Genomic DNA, 18,660 nt, shown 5'->3' with positions numbered 1-18,660 from the left:
AGAGCGAGAGAGAGAGAGAGTAAGCACAAGCAGGGGGAGCGGCAGGCAGAGGGAGAAGCAGCCTCCCTGCTGAGCAAGGAGCCCAATGTGGGACTCAATTCCAAGACCCTGGGATCATGACCTGAGCCGAAGGCGGTGGCTCAACTGACTAGCCACCTAGGCATCCCAGTTACTTTAGTTCTTTATTCATCTGTTTTTTTTGATGTATTATCTTTGTTTTTTGTTTTTTTTTCCCTTGTTTTGAGATGAGAGCAGTCAAATTATAGTTAAAGTAGCTACTGACTTAAAAGTTACGTCGTAAGAGAACAAGATTTCAGTGTTTGTGGTGAATTAATCAGTTTATATTAAAGAATCTAAATGTTAAGATGGGCTTTCTGACTGATTAAAGGTACTACCTTCCAAACTGCCAGTAGGTATTAATGTATGAGAGGAAAAAGAAATGCTGATTCACAGTGATGTTGAAGTTATTAAAATCACCATGCAAGTTCCAAATTCCCAGAAGTACCAGAAAAGTTCTCTAGAGCATGATTACACCTGACAAGAGTAAACATTTCTCAGAAATATGTTAAGTATGTAAATAATCACTCACAGATTGATTTGCAGATTCTTTTTTTTTTTTTTTTAAGATTTTATTATTTGAGAGAGAGAGAGAGAAAGCACATGAGAGGGGGGAGGGTCAGAGTGAGAAGCAGACTCCCTGCCGAGCAGGGAGCCCGATGCGGGACTCGATTCAGGGACTCCAGGATCATGACCTGAGCCGAAGCAGTCGCTTAACCAACTGAGCCACCCAGGCGCCCCGATTTGCAGATTCTTTTTAACACTAGTAGTTGTTAACAGTCAACTTTGCATCACTGTTTTCATATCAAATTCATTTTAGCATATCAGTAATTGATATTTCTCATTTATTAACATGGCATCGGGAATGATCAGTTGTATTTATAATAATGAAAAGTTGTTAAATGAGTGTAGCACAAAGAAATTTGGAAGACTGGGTAGATAACCTATTGTTAGTTGCGTGGCTTTACTTGTATGGTAGACTATTGGATAAATGCTATCTTGGGATATTTTTTAGGACTTCTCCCATCTTTGTCTGATTCAGTACTTTTTCCAGTGAATATGGAGAGATAATGAGGGGTAGTTTAGAGAGTATAGGGTTTCAAGTCAGAAGATAACCAGTAATCTAAGTTCTCAGATATTCAGTAGTCTTATAATAAATGGAGGTAAGAATGCCCTACAGAATTTTTAGGATTAAATAAGAGTATATGGACTCATTTATTTGTTCAACAGTTATTGAATTCCTATTCCTGTGATAAGCCTTGTGCAAGGTGCTATATAAATATTCCTTTTCTTTAGATGACAGTGTTGGTGTGTGATCAGATTTTCAAATCGTTCAGTATGTAGAGGGATAGCTGTAGAGTGGAACACCTGGGACTTGAGAGAAGAATTAAGATGGAACAAGAGATCGCATCTAATCAAATGGAGGTTTAACAGCAGAAAATGCCAAGGAAGTCTCTCATAAACTCTAGAATTGAAGATATGTAGTAATGGTGTCATAGCATCCTGCTGGGGAAAAGCACAGCCTTCTCAGCTAACTGCGGGCTCAATGTTAAACCAGCAGCAGGACGGTGCCGAGCGCAGCATTTACTAGAACTGAAGTGTCCTCATGAGGCAAGCGCTAGGGACACCCGCTGTCTTTTTATGTTGACACAGGACAGCTTAAGTATTGCGTGCAGTACTGGGGCCACACCTGGAAGGGGTCCATATGTTGGATTAGGATGTTTGGGGCATTTGACCCCCTGTGATGGGGGATGCATGTAGGAAACGGGGCTGTTTACACAGCAGACAAGACTGTGGACAGGACAGGGTGGGGAGGAGGATTTTTAGGGTTACTCTCTGCAAATATTTACTTAACAATCATAAAAGAGGAATTAAACTTGATCTGTGTGAATCTAAAGGGCAGGTTTAAGGAGGCAGAAACTCAACACAATCTTAAAAAGGTCTGGTAGAGTTGTCTGAAAATGACTTGGGTTACCTGGGAAAGCAGTGTTTTCCCTGTTAAGACAATAGCTTGATTTGAACTGTTCAGCACATAGTCATACTTGGGTGGTTTGGATAGAATGTGAAGTTCCCTTTTCATCATTATTTTAACTGTATTAATTCAGTCTGGGTAATTTCCCCACTCTCTATTAAAAAACAGGTTTTTTTCTTTGCCCTTATATGTATATCTTTGAAAAGATGAGTTCCATAAAGCTAAATGTATGTAAAGTGGTTAAGAATATAGAGTTTTTCCTACTAAAATATCAGGGCAGGTTTCACATATATATATTCAAATCATAGTGAATTTTACTGAATGTTTTTTGACAGGATGCTTACTTTAGGTTGTATTAACTGTGCTGATAATTCTGAGCCTTTTTATAGGTAATCCACTTTCGTTGAAAATATTATAGATTAAAGAAATCTCATAATTGTATCTTGCACTCTTCAAGAATGGCAGTACTAAGTAATTTGTTGGGACAGAGTGATATATTGGTCAGTTGTGAGATGTTCTGTGATACCAAATTAAGATAATTTGAGTATTAAAGGTCCCAGAATGACTTGCTGGTTTTAAAATTAGCGTTGGTTCATATCATATATTTGCTTCTTATATGGAGAGAAATGGGTGTGTTTACAGACATCTGGGCAGGGATCCTGCATATTTCCTGTGAACACAATAAGGGAGAGTGTGGAGGTGGAAAAGGCCTGTAACACTGGAATTATAATTGCTATTCAGTAAGAATTGGTTGCTGGAGAGGGGGAAATCAGGTCCAGTGATGATCTACAGTATGATTCTGTGAGGATGAAATTGGAAGATCATTAAGAAATAAAAATTGATCCATTTGATACCAGTAGGTTCAGCCCAATGTGATACCAATTAGTCCATTTTGGTGTGAAATACTTTAAAGTAGACATAGCAGCTTTTGTTTATAAGGCTGCTGCCAGGAGTAGGTATTATGGGCTTACACATATATAAAACTAGACCTTAGGATTTTTAGTAACTACTTGTCTAGTTTGTTGGGATTGTTATGCTATCTATATTGGTTTTCTAAAGCACTTCTAAAGTTAATTCCAGTGTGGTCTTCCTAGTCATGTATCCAAGATAGCATCACTGGACTCCCAGGTACCCCAGGTTAGTGAGCTATGCAGCCAGGAATTAGAGCCGCTGTTCCCACCTCCCAGGACTTTCCCCCTCTTTCAATTTGCACTTCCTTCTCCTGAAAGGATAATGATATCTTGGTAGAAAACTTAATCTTTAATGTAGAAGCTGTGATTCTCTGAAGTAAGTGGAAGAAGAATCATGAACAGTGCTTTCAGAAGCTTTCAACCACCTAGACAGAAGTTTTTGATTGCATTTCTTAGTTGTCTACTTGTGAAACATTTATTAAGTAGCATTAGTTTACCAACAGAGTTGTTTTGGGGTGTATGTAGTTCTAGAAGTCACATCTAATTTCCAGATGCAGAGCTTATACATACATAGTGTACTTTGAGAGCTCTGCTACTTGAATGGAGAACATGCTGTGTGTCTGCAGGGAGACTCATCCCAGATCTTGCTCACTTCCTTGTGTTACTTTGAGCAGCTTCACTTAACTGGTGGAGTTGTGATCTGTGTAAATGATGTACAGCTCTTAGGAAAAAACATACCATGTAAATTTTTGATACTACTTTATTTTCACAAGTTAGGTGAATCTGGTTACTTTATTATAGAAATAAGAATTCTTGCTGTCTGTATGTATTATGACAGTCCTGGGTTGGAAAAAAAGTCTGTTGGTCTGACTAGCATTTAAGAATGCCTAAAGTTTCCAATTAGCAAACGTTTAAAATAATTAAGTTTCTGTGTCCTTGATATTTTTTTGCTGTATTGCTCTTACACCACTCCAGAGTTCTTCATTTTCTTTTCCTTTTGGTCAAAGAGTAGAAAAATGTGACTTATCGCTCTGTCCTACTCTTCACGACTGATGGCCTATACTAGGCTCGTGTTTATTTCATGGGATGATTCCTGGCTGGATCATTACCAGTGGGGAGGTTAATCTTTCACTTTTCTTATTAAACCTGAATAAGGGGAATTTCAGAAAAGAAGAGCAGCCACAAATCTACTTGAATTCTGATAGGGTGTATTGTTTTTTGTTTACCTTGAGGACAGTTTTTTTTTGTTTTTGTTTTTTAAATCAAAATGAAAAGTACGCAGAGAATGGTTTTAAGTTAAACTGGAGGTAAGGGTAAGGTTTCATCTAAGTATATGTAAAATAAAAATTGAAGCAGAGAGAGCATAATTTTCATGGAGTATTAGACTTGGTAAGAAATAATAGAGTTTATCTAGTCCAACCTCCTACTGGTGAATAAACACTCATTTTGTGTTTATAGAAAAAACTATTTGAAGTTGGAAACAGGAATTTGGGTTTGAAAATACTTTGTTGCCTAATTTTTTTGCTTTATCTATTGGAGATGTTTTTCCTATTTGAATGATATGTAACTAAACCTTTATATCTACAAAAACTTAAATATATTTGCATTTTTGAGTTACTTAGGGTGTCATGTTTTTTTATACCATTGAATAGATCATAGGTAAGAAGGGAATGTTTTTACTTAGGTCAGAAGCCATTCAGATGAGTCGTTGATTATAATTTTTGAATCACGATTTGATTATTATGCAAGGTAGCTTTTAGTAGATAGAATTTTGCATCTCCTTACAAAAATACCACCTCATAGGTTTAATTCAGGCTGGATCTCTTACTTGATCTGATCAAATACATGTACATGTGCATGTGTTCGGATATCATGCGCAGATGCTTTTAGAGCTATGTATAAATCTATACTTTGCTGTTTTTGTGTGTTTGTGTGAATTTTTGTTCTTAGATGTTAAAAATTAAGGGGGTAATACTTCAGTTTTGTAGTACGAAGAACCAGAGGAATGATCTTTGTTGTCTTGAAAAAATAACAGTTTTAAAAGGATGTTCATTAAATATTGTGAAATCATCATTCTACCCAGGGAGCTAGGTTTAAGACTAGATTGTTTCTTCAACTTACAGATGAAATGAGAGATTTGTGATTGATTTTAGAGTTCGGCTGTGTTAAACTTAATTGTCCTGTTTTACCTTCATTAGTGGTATCGTACCACCTTATAATAAATCCACCAACATTTCTGTAATAAGTATCTGTCATGTTGAGATGCATTGATTTCAGCAGTTAACCACAGATACAGACTTGTAAGGTAGAATGTTATATTTCCAGAATGTGTATTGTTAGCTCAGCCATTTTTATGGGCATAGGCTTGATTACCATGATGTAATCAGAGAGATGTAATCAGCATTTAAAAAAAGAGAAAACATGAGATATGAAAGAAAAGTAGCTGCATAACTGGCTGGGTATATTTAATACATTAAAAAATAGGGTGTAATGGAGACGTCTTATTCTGTCAGTCCTGTTTCCGAGATCTGAAAATTGTCCATGCTTTGTCCATTGATACGAATGTCCAGGTCAGTCCTGTTTGGGCTCTTGGAGACCAGAGGAGTTGGAAGTTCAGGAACAGTCTTGTCAAAATTTTCCATCTTGATTTGATATTCACCCTTGGAACCCCGGGTCAACAGAGATGCAAAACAGTGATGTAACATGATCTCGGAGGGTAGGTAGGATGTCCTCCTTTGGCATATTTCTCCAGTGCCTTCCTGCATTGCTGAGAGGAACACAACTAATTCAAAGTGGGGAGGACTTTCATGCTGGAGCAGAGTAGCCAGAGGACTTGATGGTATAATGGAGTGATAGTAGGTTAGCGGAAAGATAAAGAACGGACATTCCTCAGAACTGATGCCATCAAGGTGGAAGTCCACACTGGTCTGGTTGAGTTCACCATTTTCCCTTTCCTGATAGAGTACAGCTGAGACCCGGACACTGGTCAGAGGGCTAGGTCGAGTGTTGGCCACTTGGAAAATTAGATTAGGTTTGCCATCAATGTGAGCTACTACTGCTAAGTCTGTAAAGCGAATTGAGAAAGCTCGATTTTTTGGCCGGGCAATCTTCGCCACAAAGGCACCTAAATTAGAAATCATTGAATTTTTTTTAGAACAAACACTTGAAATATGAATACCTTTTCTGAATGAGAAGGGTGTATCAAATAGTTACACATTCTTGATGCCATGCCTTCCAAGTGAGTCAAGAATTGATGAGCACATTAATTTGGGTAGTCTCATTTGCCTGAAGAATTTTTCAAAATGTACATACATCCTTATTTAAAAACTATGATTTCAGAAGGGTTAAGCAGAATTCATTTTGTTACATAGAAATGTAACTTTGTATTCTCATTTCTTACAAAAATCAAAGAATGGTCATTTATTACATTTCTGCCTGCACTTAAAAAAAAGTAACAAAATAAATGAAATTCATTTGTAATGAGATTATTTCAAATTGAAGTAGAAATTAGATTCAGAGTAGAATGATTTGGGGTAGGGAGGGTAATACATTGAGGAGTTTTTTAACTTTGAAACTTATATAGCTCCTCCTCTCCTTTTTATTTTAGAAGGCTCTGGCTCTAAGGTGATTTCAGTGTACCTTTCAAAGTGCATCTTCTTTGTGCCCCTAAGCTGTAGGTCAGGATTTCTTAACTACTTTTGTGCCACAGATCTTGTTGGCAGGCTGGAGAGATCTGTGGACCTCTTATCAGAATTATGCTTTAAATGCATAAAAATAAAATACATAATGAAGGAATCCAAATATACTGAAATTGAGTTGAACATTTAAAAAATTATAGTACCATATGTGCTTTTTTAATGCATTAAACAAAATACAGTGGTGGGTTTAATAGTGTACTTTTGAAGTACTGTAGTGTGATAGGAAAATATCTGATTTCTGTTTGTATCAAAGTTACCAATATTGCTGATACCAATAAAAACCAATATTGCTGTTTTTTGTTGTCTGTGTAAGGAAATGGCAATTTTCAGTTAGAGGCTAGTGAAGAAAGATGCAAGTTTTTCCTAAGTTCATGGATCCCCTGAATTTTATCTAATGACTGACCCAGTTTAAGAACTCCTGCAGGGAAGTTAAGTGATTTGTTACAGATTATAGAGCCAGTTGGCAGCACACTGGACTTCATTCCAGATCACCCTTCATTTGGCCCTTTACTTACTTTTCAGATTATTATTGCATAGTGTGTTAAAGTCAGGTTTTCTTTTCGATTTGTTTTTTGATTTTTAAACTATATATATCACTTATAAAAATGACACTAGCCCTACTTACTTAGAGGAAAGTCTTATGTGTTATCAGGTTTAAAAATAAAATTTCATAATCTTTGTGGCCACATTTCCAGTAAGGATGTGTATACTTACTTGATCTCTAAATATAATGCTGACTGTTGTACTCTAGGCTCACTGATGATGAGTAAATGTTGAACAGATAAACTCAGAGGAGGAAATTCTAACCCAGTAAAGAGAAAAAAATCAAATTCCTCTGTTAGGTAAAATGATTGTCAAAATATGCATTGAGCGTATTTATCCACTTATTTGACAAAGTATTTAGCTTCTCTGAAAAATGCCTTTTAGACCTTTTGTTAATATTTTTTTGGTGTAAGATGTTATTGCAAGTTAGTGTCATAATGGTCCTTTTTTTCTTAAGGCGTTCCAACAGGTAGAATTTAAGTGTAAGTCAGGTTTCTTATAATTTCACCTCTCATTTGCCCATAGACTTTTTTTTTTCAGTCTTCGATATTACCTGCTAATGATGCAAATTAAATTAATCTACAACACAGTTGCTTATAACTGATTATCCCCTCTCCAAACCACTTGCAATTTTTTTAAGAACAAAAACAATTACCTGTGATAAAAGCCTCTAGCATGAGGCCTAGGAGCATTTGTATGGCAAGTAAGGCGATTGCGCTTGGACAGTCACCACTGGGGAACATGGTACCGTAACCAATTGTGAGTTGTGTCTCCAGGGAGAAGGAGAATGCAGCTGTGAAACTGGTAATGTATTTCACACAGATAGTGTGGTTTTCAGGTGGGGCATCATGATCTAGTTCCAGATCACCATTCATCTCAGCCAGAACATACCAGAGCACTGCAAAGACAAGCCAGTGGACAACAAAAGAAGCAGAAAAGACCAACATCATCCAGCGCCAGCGCATGTCCATTAGGATTCCCCAAGCATCTCGCAGATATGCAAGACCTCTTTGAGCACCATCCATTTGAAGTGTGCTGTGGCCATCCTTGGTGACCATCCTCCGGTATCTCTGAGTTAGGAGAGGAGCAATAACTTTGCAATTACTGCCATCCATCTCAGGCTGTAATTTTCTGAAACCAAGAATAAATTAATAAGCTCTTAACTGTTTTACAGTTAATATTAATAAATTCTGAGACCTCATTCACTTTCTCCTTTTTTTGGAATGCTTCCCTGGCTACTGGGCAGGCTTTCCTGGTCTGACAGCTCTCTTTTCTCTTCATGCAAGGGGACATTTATTGACTAAGCCATTCATTTGCTACCAAATCATGGCTTGCCTCAGGATATCTCTTATTGTTTCCTGGAATGACTGTTAAAATACTTTTTGGCATTTTAATATTTCCAAGTATATTTCAAAATCCCTTAAGTTTGGGGTTTTGGTTCATGTCTCTTTGACACCCCTGTCTCTTTCTTGCACAAATCCAGGCATAAAGTATTGATTTGACTAAACATGTGTAAATAATAACTTTTCATAATTAATAATTATGGATAATTCATAATTTAAAGAAATAAGTTAAATATATGTGTTCCTCTATGTAAATAACTAGAAATCATTTGGAAATGTAGTGTTAGGGGCGCCTGGGTGGCTCAGTTGATTAAGCAACTGCCTTTGGCTCAGGTCATGATCCCAGGGTCCTGGGATTGAGCCCCCGATCCGGCTCCTTGCTCAGTGGGGAGCCTGCTTCTCCTTCTACCTGCTACTCCGCCTGCTGTGTTCTCTCTCTCTGTCAAATAAATAAATAAAAAATCTTAAAAAAAAAAAAGGGAAATGTAGTGTTAAACTGTCTGCAAATGTTTTGAAGCTAAACTCCATGCTAGGACAGAGTTAAGCTTTTAGAGATCCATAGTTCTAATATATGCTTTTTAATTAACCTATTGAAAGTTTTATGAATAGCTTTGTTTTTGTCACTTTGTGGCCATTTTCATGGATTCTTTCCTTCCCTGTCTAATGGATTGCCATCATCTGAATATTCTAGATTCTGGTTAGATTGTGGGGTGGGGAGAAAATTATTTTCTTGAAAAAAATAAATTCTAGGCAGAGATTCCTAGATAATACTAGTTTTTTTTTTTTTTTTTTTTTAAGATTTTATTTATTTGAGAGAGAGATGGTGAGAGAGAGAGCACAAGCCGGGGAAGAGACAGAGGGAGCTGAGCAGGAAGTCCGATTCAGGGCTCAATCCCAGGACCCTAGGATCATGACCTGAGCTGAAGGCAGACGCTTAACCGACTGAGCCACCCAGTTATCCCGATAAATACTAGTTTTGAAAGTAAGTAAGCCAGAAAAAAAAACTTCAAGTTTAATGAACTAAAATAACCATTAAGGCAGCAAATGGCAATTTTTAAAATTTTTTAAAGATTTTATTTATTCATTGGAGAGAGCAAGAGGGAGAGCACGTCTGTGTGCGTGCACAGGAGTGGGGGGAGGGGCGGAGGGAGAGGGAGAAGCAGGCTCCCCGCTGAGCAGGGAGCCTGATGTGTGGCTTGATTCCAGGATCCTGGGATCATGACCTGAGCCAAAGGCAGCCCTTTCACTGACTGAGCCACCCAGGCACCCCCCAAATGGCAGTTTTTAAAAGATAATTAGTACAGTTTTTTATCTGTAAACAGTTAAACTATGAATCAGTGGGTATGCTTTTCTCTGTGTGGTGAGAAGAAATCTAAGGTATGCTTTCTATGTGTTGATTCTTGCTTATATCAGAAGTGTCTTAAAACTTTTATGTGGAGCCTCACAGGAACAGAATGGGAAGTGCAGCTTTGCTTTCCCTTTCTTTTTGCCACAATGCAGTGCTAGGAGTTTATATTTGACTGCCTAGCTGCTTTCCTCAGAAGTAGATGCTCTTGAGAGTATTGCATTATTCCCTTACTACCTTTCGAATGACAGTGGCACTTAAGGGGACTAGAGGCATTTGGAGCTAGGTTGTTGCTTGGGTTTGCTGGGTCCTTCGCATTCTAGAGACTTTGGGGCTGTGGAGACTGCCTTCCTGTGATATTGTCATTGGACATTGGCCAGCTGAGTATATACTTTCCTTCCTCCCTGAGGCTAATTTAACATGTATTGGTGATATTAGAGACATTTTCTTGTATTTTCTTCAGATTTTAATTACTGATGGAACAGGATCCACTGAGATAATGGTTCAAATTTTTTAGAGTGGATAACCATTTTAGTTTCATATTATAAACTTAAAAAAAATCTTAGGTCATTAATGCTTCATAATTCTAACAAGTGGTCATTATCATTTAGGGTATTTTTTTTCTCAGCACAGCTATTTAATGACTCATTTTGCTAGAGTCTTTAAGTGTTTTAGGAGACCTTATCTCTGTCGTTTTGAAAGTAAACAGCAGTAATAAAATTTTCATAGGCACTGTGCTAGGTACCTTCTATATTGCATTCTCTCTAATTCTTTGGTATCTCAGCAAGATATTTTTTTTTTAAGATTTATTTGAGAGAGAAGGGAAGAGAACTTGAGTGGGGGGAGGGGCAAGGGGAGCCAGAGAGAAAGAATTCTCAAGCAGACCCCATCCCCCCACTTCCTGCTGGTCACAGAGCCCCACACCAGGGGTGGATCTCAGGATCCTGAGATCATGACCTGAGCTGAAATCAAGAGCCACTTAACTGACTGAGCTACCCAGGGGCCCCAGCAAGATAGACATTATTACCCTGTTTTTCAGATGTCGCCAAGGGATAGAGAGATGAAAGAAACAAACACTAGGCAGATGGGGGCCTTAGATTATTTGTATTATTCTCCACATCTGGCTAAATTTACAGGTTAATTTTCTTACTACAAGAAGCTATTTAGAAATTTTGGTGAAAAAGTCTTTCCCAAGATGATTGGCATTATATTCCTAAGATAGTCTTTGACAGCCATATTTTTAGCACTTCTAGTAGATATTCTTCTGGTCCCTGTAATTATCTCAGGTATCTGTCTTAAATCATTTTTAACCCCATACATGATTCTTATGACAGTAATGATTAATAATATTAGCCAGTATATATTTTTTATTATGTGGCAGGAATTATACCAAACACTTGTGTTAACTCATTTGAAGCCAGTAAGCAATGCCTTGGTGCAAAGTAACCTTTCAGTCTTGGTTGCTTTATTATTATTATTAATAATATTCCTTAACTTTCACTGTAGTAAGTACCATTATAATTCCCATTTTAGAGATAAAGAAACTGAGGCATAGTGAGTTTCCTAGGATCCCAAAGGTAGTAAGTGTTAATGAATCCCATACCAAGTCCAGAGTCAGTGCTATTTTGCTTCAAAAATAGACATTCTGGTCCTGGTTAGCCTTTGTGAACAATACTACATTCCATTGGACTAGTTAATTGTTTAAGAGTCATTACAGAATATTTGGTCTTTAGGAATGTTTAGGTTTAGACCTATGATTTGTAGGCAAGAAATATATTTTCAGTTAAAGAAGACAATATTTGAAGATCAGCACAACCACAATTATTACATAGTGTAATCTTTTGTATATTATAAACCAGTACAAATTAAAACAAAATGTGGAGAGGCGACTTCTTACATAGCATTGCCAAATTCCATTTTGCCAGGTGAGAAAATAATTTTTAGAATATATCATACTAATTTTATAAAAGAAAAGGCATTTTGACACTTGAAGAGGAAGAAGGATGTAATAAGGAACGGTAGTAGGCTGCCTTCCGAAAGGTTGTGAACCCCTGCACTATCCTTTATGGTTTCTTTTTTCTTTTTTTGAGGTGAAATTGGTATGTAACATTGTATTAGTTTCACTTTTGTTCGTTGCTTCCTGCCTGTGTGAAAATGCCCATCATTTACCTTGTACCCGCGTGCTTATTGCAATTAGGGAACCACTGTCCTGGTGAATGCTACTAATTGCTGATTGTTTCACAGTAGTTTTTTGGGGGGGGGAAAAACTCCCTGATTCTTGATTTTCAACCTACTTCATAACGGTCTAAAACTCATTACCCAGGGAGATAGCCTTCTGTATATATTACAGGTAACAAAAGTATTATTATTTGGGCTTTTTCAGGATTGTTACTTGTTACCTACATTGTAACAGTCACTCTAGGCTTCAACAATTTCATTCTTTTTCTCTTGCAGTTAACTAAATACATGGAAAAACCTGTGAACAGGAATGTCAAGGCTAATATCAAAACAGTGAAGCAATTTCCTTTTTATATATAAGCCATTACTCAATTTTGTTTAGATTGTGTTGGGAGGTGGAGTAGTTGAGAGAATAAGATTTCAATCTCCACTTAATGGATTACCCTGAATGAGTCCATCTTTGGATTCATGTAGAAGTATGGTTTAGTATAATGAAGACAAGGTGGGGAATCTAGCCAACCATGCTCCGGCTCTGTTGGTTACATAGCTGTGTCAGCTGGGCAAGCCACCCAATCCCCTTGGCCAGGCTTCTTATATTAAAAGAAGAGAGAGATAGAAGGGAATTAAATACACGATCTCTTAAAACTCTACAAGTTTTAAAATTTATTTCCATTTCCCTCAACTGACAGACGTTTTTTTAGATGATTTTTTTCTTTTTTCTCTTATGTGGTTTTACATCTGCTTGTATGGTTTTTAAAAATTACATTGTTGCCTGATACATATAGATTTTCTCTCCAAGTAATTTTTATATCTTCACAGGCATACAAATATCCATTGAATGTATTTTGTCTTGGTTTGTATTTATATGATTCTCACTAACTGATCCCAACAGAAAATAGAATTGAAGCTTGGGAAGGTTTGTTTGTATCTCTGTGTGTGGGCTGTAAAGTATTTGCTCATTTACAGACTTTGGTGGAAAAAAACACTACTTTATAAAAATGATAGTTTGGCTGCTTCAGTGGCTGTCAAGGTTATGGATTCATTTTATTCATTTGATTTGTAGCACTTAAAATTATGTCTTTTCTGTTGCTGTGTTGTAAGGTAGTAGTGTAGTTCATATTAAACAGTTAATAGGCTATAAATACAAATGTTAAATGATCACAGTATTACTGTGTATTTGTTTACAAGTGGTGTTAAAAACTGTATAGAATCTTAGAATCATTTCTCTTACCTTCTATAATCGGGGCAAACAGTATGAGTTCTAACTCTCTTATATAAGGTCAGAGATTCATTTATATTTTAACTTATTTGTAGAAGCATCTACTAATTTTGTTAATAATTCTGTGCTTAAAAAGACATTTAAAATTAGGTATTCATCTTTTTTGTGGCTTAAAAATTTTTTTGGGGGGCGTCATTTGTTCTTGTACGCTCATTTTGTTTTTTTTTTTTATCCCTTCCAAAAGAAAGATATCTGTATATATTTAAAAAAGCCAAGGAAGGGGGGTAAAAACAAGCCACTAAATTTTTTCTAGGGCCTTTCTACTCATTTCTATATTATAATGTGGAATTAGTATGCATTTAATAAAACAGGAAAATTTCTAGTAATGCTTTCAGTAGGGCTGTTATTCCATTTTCAGAACTTAAGGAAAAAGAATGAAGAACCTTAATGTATGACTGTAAAGGTAATATCTTTGTTTTAAAAATCTGTTGGCGATGTCTAGCTCTGTCCCTATTTGCCACTCAATTTCTTTCTCTGTTCCCCTTAAGGAAAGAAATAAGAATGAATATTATTTCATGTACTCACCAGTTCTTTTGCTGGGTCAGCCTGTGTGTGCACAGGTAGGTCTTGAGGAAACTTGCAGAGTCTGTCTTTTCGATAAGGTAACTTTAATCTACAAGTCTAGCTTGTAGGTTCTCTTCTTGGACTGGGTTTACAGTTCACATTCCTCTGTTTATAATGTCGTGGGGGCTAGTTTCAGCTGAAGCTGATGTGATTGGTCACTTAGTCTGCAGGGGGGCCAATTAGCTCTGATCATGTGGAAAAGAATGCTGGTTTGTTAGGAGGTCTTTCTTTACCCAACACAAACCTTAACAATTCTGGAGAAAGCCTCCAGAACTGACTTGGAGAAGGGGTGCATTTTTTCCCTCTAATCAGGACCGGTCTTTAGTAAGTTTGCATAATCTTACTTAAGAGTTTATTTGAAAGTTCAAAGGGATAAAATTCCCTGCAAGATTTCCTTTCAGCCGTCTTTCCTTATATAGCATGTTGAAGTGTGAGATACTGCCTTTACTATTCTTTTTTTTCCCTCCATATCTTTGGGGAAGATTTCCTTGGATAAGGACTTCTAGGCATGAATTAATTAATTGATTTTATTAGTTTTCTTTTCATATTCCATCTCACTAGGATGACTACCACTAATTCTAGAACTGGTAATATAGGTAATTTAGTTACCTGAATTTTTGGCGGGGAGGGGCAAGGAGGCAGGCTTTTTTTTTTTTAAAGGCTATATGCAGAGGTCTTAAATAAGAATAAACTTAATTGTTTGGTACCTTGCACTTATCTTTCAAAAACACACCTAAGTGAAGGAGCTGAAGAATTTTCTTAAAGCATGCTTTAGTAATGTCTAGGGGATGGTTTCCTGAGAAGCATTATGGTAATGTGCAGTAAGATGTAGTGTTCAGGGTACAGAAAATTTAACTTAACGTCTAAATAGTGTTTAGCTAGAAAATGTCTGTGATCCAGCTTGTAGCAACCTTGAAATGAGCTGTGGGATGGCTTTGTGTAATGCCTTTACTGAGCAGTACTTTTCTCCACCTCCGTTAGCTGCTGATTTTAAAACTTTGATCAAATGTCACATGTAAGAGGATCTAAGAAACAAAGGCTGTGATTGTTCAAAGTAAAATCATGGAAGAAGGCCTGCTGGGAAAATTATTAATGTAGACCAATATAATGCTACTTAGAAGGTGAAATCCGCCTTTGTAGATTCCTTCCCCTCCCCCCAAATTAAAAAAAGTATTAATTCTTTCTTTGTTTTATTAATGCCAAACATCTCAACACAAGTTCAGACACAGCATTGGAAACTTTGACCTTCAGAACTAGAGAAGGTAAAAGCATAAAGTAGGGACTTGTGATGTGATGCTTATACCCTACACACACTGGTAGGGAATTATACTTTGTATCAATTGACAATTGATGGATTGGGGGAGAGAAAGCCAGAGCAAATACAGTGTGACACTGCCTTTCGGAAAGTATGGGAGTGTATTTGCCATGTGTCTTGCATCAACATTATAATTAGCAAGATGGTGAAGGATTTTACCAAACTTAGAAGCCTCTTTCCATAATATACTCTTTCAGAATATATTAAGGCAAAAATGATTTGGCAAAATGATTGTCAAGAAAGAAATGTCTCAAGTGAAGAAGGGTCTGGTTTCTCTATTTCTACAATTTGAAAGTCTTGCTATGGTCTCTAGACAGTGATTGCTAGTTGCTAATTGCATGGACATTGTAGACCAGCTTTGGAGTGTCCACTCAGGAGCATAGTACTCCCATTTTAATAGCCTGAGCAGTTTAGTTCATTTGTGGTTGAAACCTCAACCAGGTTAGTTGAGATGAAATTGTATTGGTATAGATGGTATATAAACTTCACCCTAAAACACATGGGCCCTTCTGTCTAAACAGAGTTACTGCTTTCAGTTGGAGATGGCTCTAAAACATTTCTTCTGTGAATGAACATAAGTGCTAGATAACTGTTCTCTGATTTATTTTTTATTAAAAATTATGATTGAGCAACGTGCCAAGACCAGATACATTATTCTTTATTAAATTCAAATTTCTGTCCCTTAAAGGTGTTTGATTTTTCTTTTTGGCTAAAGTAATCTAGTATATAGTCCATAACTGTACCAACTTGTACTTGAGAATAACAGATGCTGTAGTTGGAGTGTAAAGTCCTACCTATGTACTTGAATAATCTCCCAGCTTTAAAACTTCAGCCCCGTCTCCTGTATTCTTTCTTACATGGTATATTTCGCATTCTTTGGAAGATGCCTAGTCCCCTTCCAGTTCTGCATTCCAGCCCATCTGCTGATCATCTTCTTCCCCAGAGATTTGAGGCAGCGTCTGGGTGTATACCATCAGATGACTGAACATGAGGGTTGTAGGGTATGGGCTGTATTCAAACCACAAGAGGTATTTTTTCAAGGAGATTTTGATATGCTGCAGCCCCTTCAGTCTGTCTCTTCCAGCCAGGAACTGTTGTGTTTTCAGGACCAATGTTAATGAGTGGAGCAGTTTGTAACCTCTTAGGAGTTAGGATGGGAGAAAAGTTACAAATCTCTGGATATAAGATTGAAACTTCTCCTTCCTAGCCATCCTGAGTTTTATTTACAGTTGATTGTAGGGAAAAAAAGTAAATACCAACACTTGGATGGGATTTCCTTTCATTATTTTCTCTGGTGTTAGAAAATATTTTTAGTGTTGATCAGAGACTATATATCCGAATAGAGGAATACAAAGTTTCGTACTAGAAAAATTTGCACATAAACAAGCTTCAAAGTCTGTCCCATAATTCCACTTTTGCTTTTGGAGTTTGGGCACTTGTAAGTTCCAAGTCTCACAGCTGTAGATTTTATTGGCTGAGTGCCTCTTTGCTCCATCTGAAGTTTTCCATAAACACCGTTTTTGGCTGTGAGTCAAACACGCACACAGGTGCCCTTTTACTGCTCTTTCTCCTTAGGAAGTCTACTCAATTAGACCAGACTAAAACCAATATTACATTTTAATTTAATTTTATTTTTAGAAGAATCCTATTCATACTTAATAAATTAAGTCAGAAATGACCAAGTCTTTACTGCCATTGGGAAAATGTTTATGTCGTACATTTGCATTTTAGCACCTTTTACACTTTTCCAGTTACTGTTGATATAAGAACATGTATTATATAGATAGTAGAGTTTGATTATAAAATGGTCATGTTTGCTATATTGAATAGAAGAAAATATATTTTAAATTTGTGTTTCTTTATCTTTTGGAGGTCATAGATACCTTTAAGACTCTTAAAAAACCTTAGACCCTTTTCCCTGATAAAAGAAAACATGCCAGGATAATATGTGCTTCTAGTTCAAGTATTCATAGCCCCCAAGTTCATTTATGAACTATAGGTTAGGAATATTTGGGTCAGGCATTAAATTTGTAAATTATTCAATTACATTTACTTTTCAGTCTTGCTTACAAGTTATTCTGTTAAGAATTTAAGAAGTAAACTAAAATATTTGGTTACTCAACTTTATTTGCTGGTGTTACGGAAGGAGGAGGACTTTGGTTTGAAATGCTGAGAAGGGCCTTGTGGGTATCCTTCATTAGCCACTGTGGAATTCTGGAGTTTGTAGACATGAAAGGAACTTTAGACAGCATCCTCTAAATTGCCTGGGAATGACTTTTAATATTTAGCTTTTATTTTATTTTATTTTATTTTATTTTTTTAAAGATTTTATTGAGAGAGAGAGAATGAGAGAGAGAGAAAGCACATGAGGGGGGGAAGAGTCAGAGGGAGAAGCAGACTCCCTGCTGAGCAGGGAGCCCGATGCGGGACTCGATCCAGGGACTCCAGGATCATGACCTGAGTCGAAGGCAGTCGCTTAACCAACTGAGCCACCCAGGCGCCCAATATTTAGCTTTTATTTTAAATTATATCAGTAATACACAAATATATGTGTTTTTTTAAACAAATCATATAGATCTAATTCTCTTTGACATTTTCACTCCCCATCAAATCTATACAAATTAAATACACTGTAATCACTTAGGTGATAAAGGATTTATTTTGATGTTTTAGAACAATTCTTGCATGCGGTGTAATTTTTAGTTATGTTAGTAATAATTGGAAATGTATACTTAGATGGTGCTTGAAGTCATTTTTTCCCCCTCAAAATGATTTCTAGGATAAAATTTTTATAGTGAAGAAATTGGCCTTAACATTTTTTCCAGGGGTATATATCTTGACATCATTCCATTTATGTATGTATGTATGAGAACGCACAAGCATTCTCAGGGCAGAGGGAGAGGGAGAAGCAGACTCTCCACTGAGCAGGAGCCTGATGTGGGGCTCAGTCCCAGGACCCTGAGTTCATGACCTGAGCTGAAGGCAGACACTTAAATGACTGAGCTACCCAGGCCCCCTTGACATAATTTCTGTTGGAAGATTAATACATTTATTTCCATCTTCCCCTTATAGAGATGTTGGTAGTCTTTGTCTATGAGCTGTACCATGCATAGTATGTCTGTTTCCCTTTTAGAGTTTCTTAGACTTTGATCCCAGAGCTTCCTCTTTCTCCATTAGTTTTTCTAGAATTTTTTTCCTTCTTCCAGTGGGTTAAATTTGTGAGTAAACCCAGGATTAGGAGTTTGAACGCTTACGTTCTCTTTCTGATTTGGTCACTACTCAGCTATGTGACCTTGGGAAATTGCCCCTACAGGTATCCCTTTCCTCATAGGAACAATAGAGATGGTAATGTTTAACTTAATTTTTGTGGTTAAAATGATGATTAGATGAGATAAATGGATGCATTTGTTTACATGTGTGTGTCTGGGCTGTGGACCTGGGGGGTGGATGCTATG

At 36.8% G+C, this 18,660-nt stretch overlaps 2 protein-coding genes across 12 annotated transcripts in view; one reads left to right on the top strand and one right to left on the bottom strand.

Annotated features, from left to right (window-relative positions):
* The window catches only part of GIGYF2 (GRB10 interacting GYF protein 2), a 146,656-nt gene that overhangs the window by 62,106 nt on the left and 65,890 nt on the right, over positions 1 to 18,660 (top strand). The window lies entirely within an intron of this gene.
* On the bottom strand, positions 5,442 to 8,296 carry KCNJ13 (potassium inwardly rectifying channel subfamily J member 13). The gene is made up of 2 exons (XM_028105078.2): positions 7,837 to 8,296; positions 5,442 to 6,064 (listed from the first exon to the last, which is right to left on the bottom strand). The coding sequence occupies exons 1-2, from the start codon at positions 8,294 to 8,296 to the stop codon at positions 5,442 to 5,444; spliced, it is 1,083 nt and encodes a 360-aa protein (XP_027960879.1).

Source organism: Eumetopias jubatus, unplaced genomic scaffold (assembly GCF_037043125.1).
Source record: "Eumetopias jubatus isolate StellerSeaLion01/CBP00866 unplaced genomic scaffold, mEumJub1_p1.0 scaffold_3, whole genome shotgun sequence".
Lineage (NCBI taxonomy): Eukaryota > Metazoa > Chordata > Mammalia > Carnivora > Otariidae > Eumetopias > Eumetopias jubatus.
Note: the sequence above shows the minus strand (reverse complement) of the source record. Positions and strands in the feature narration are given on the sequence as shown.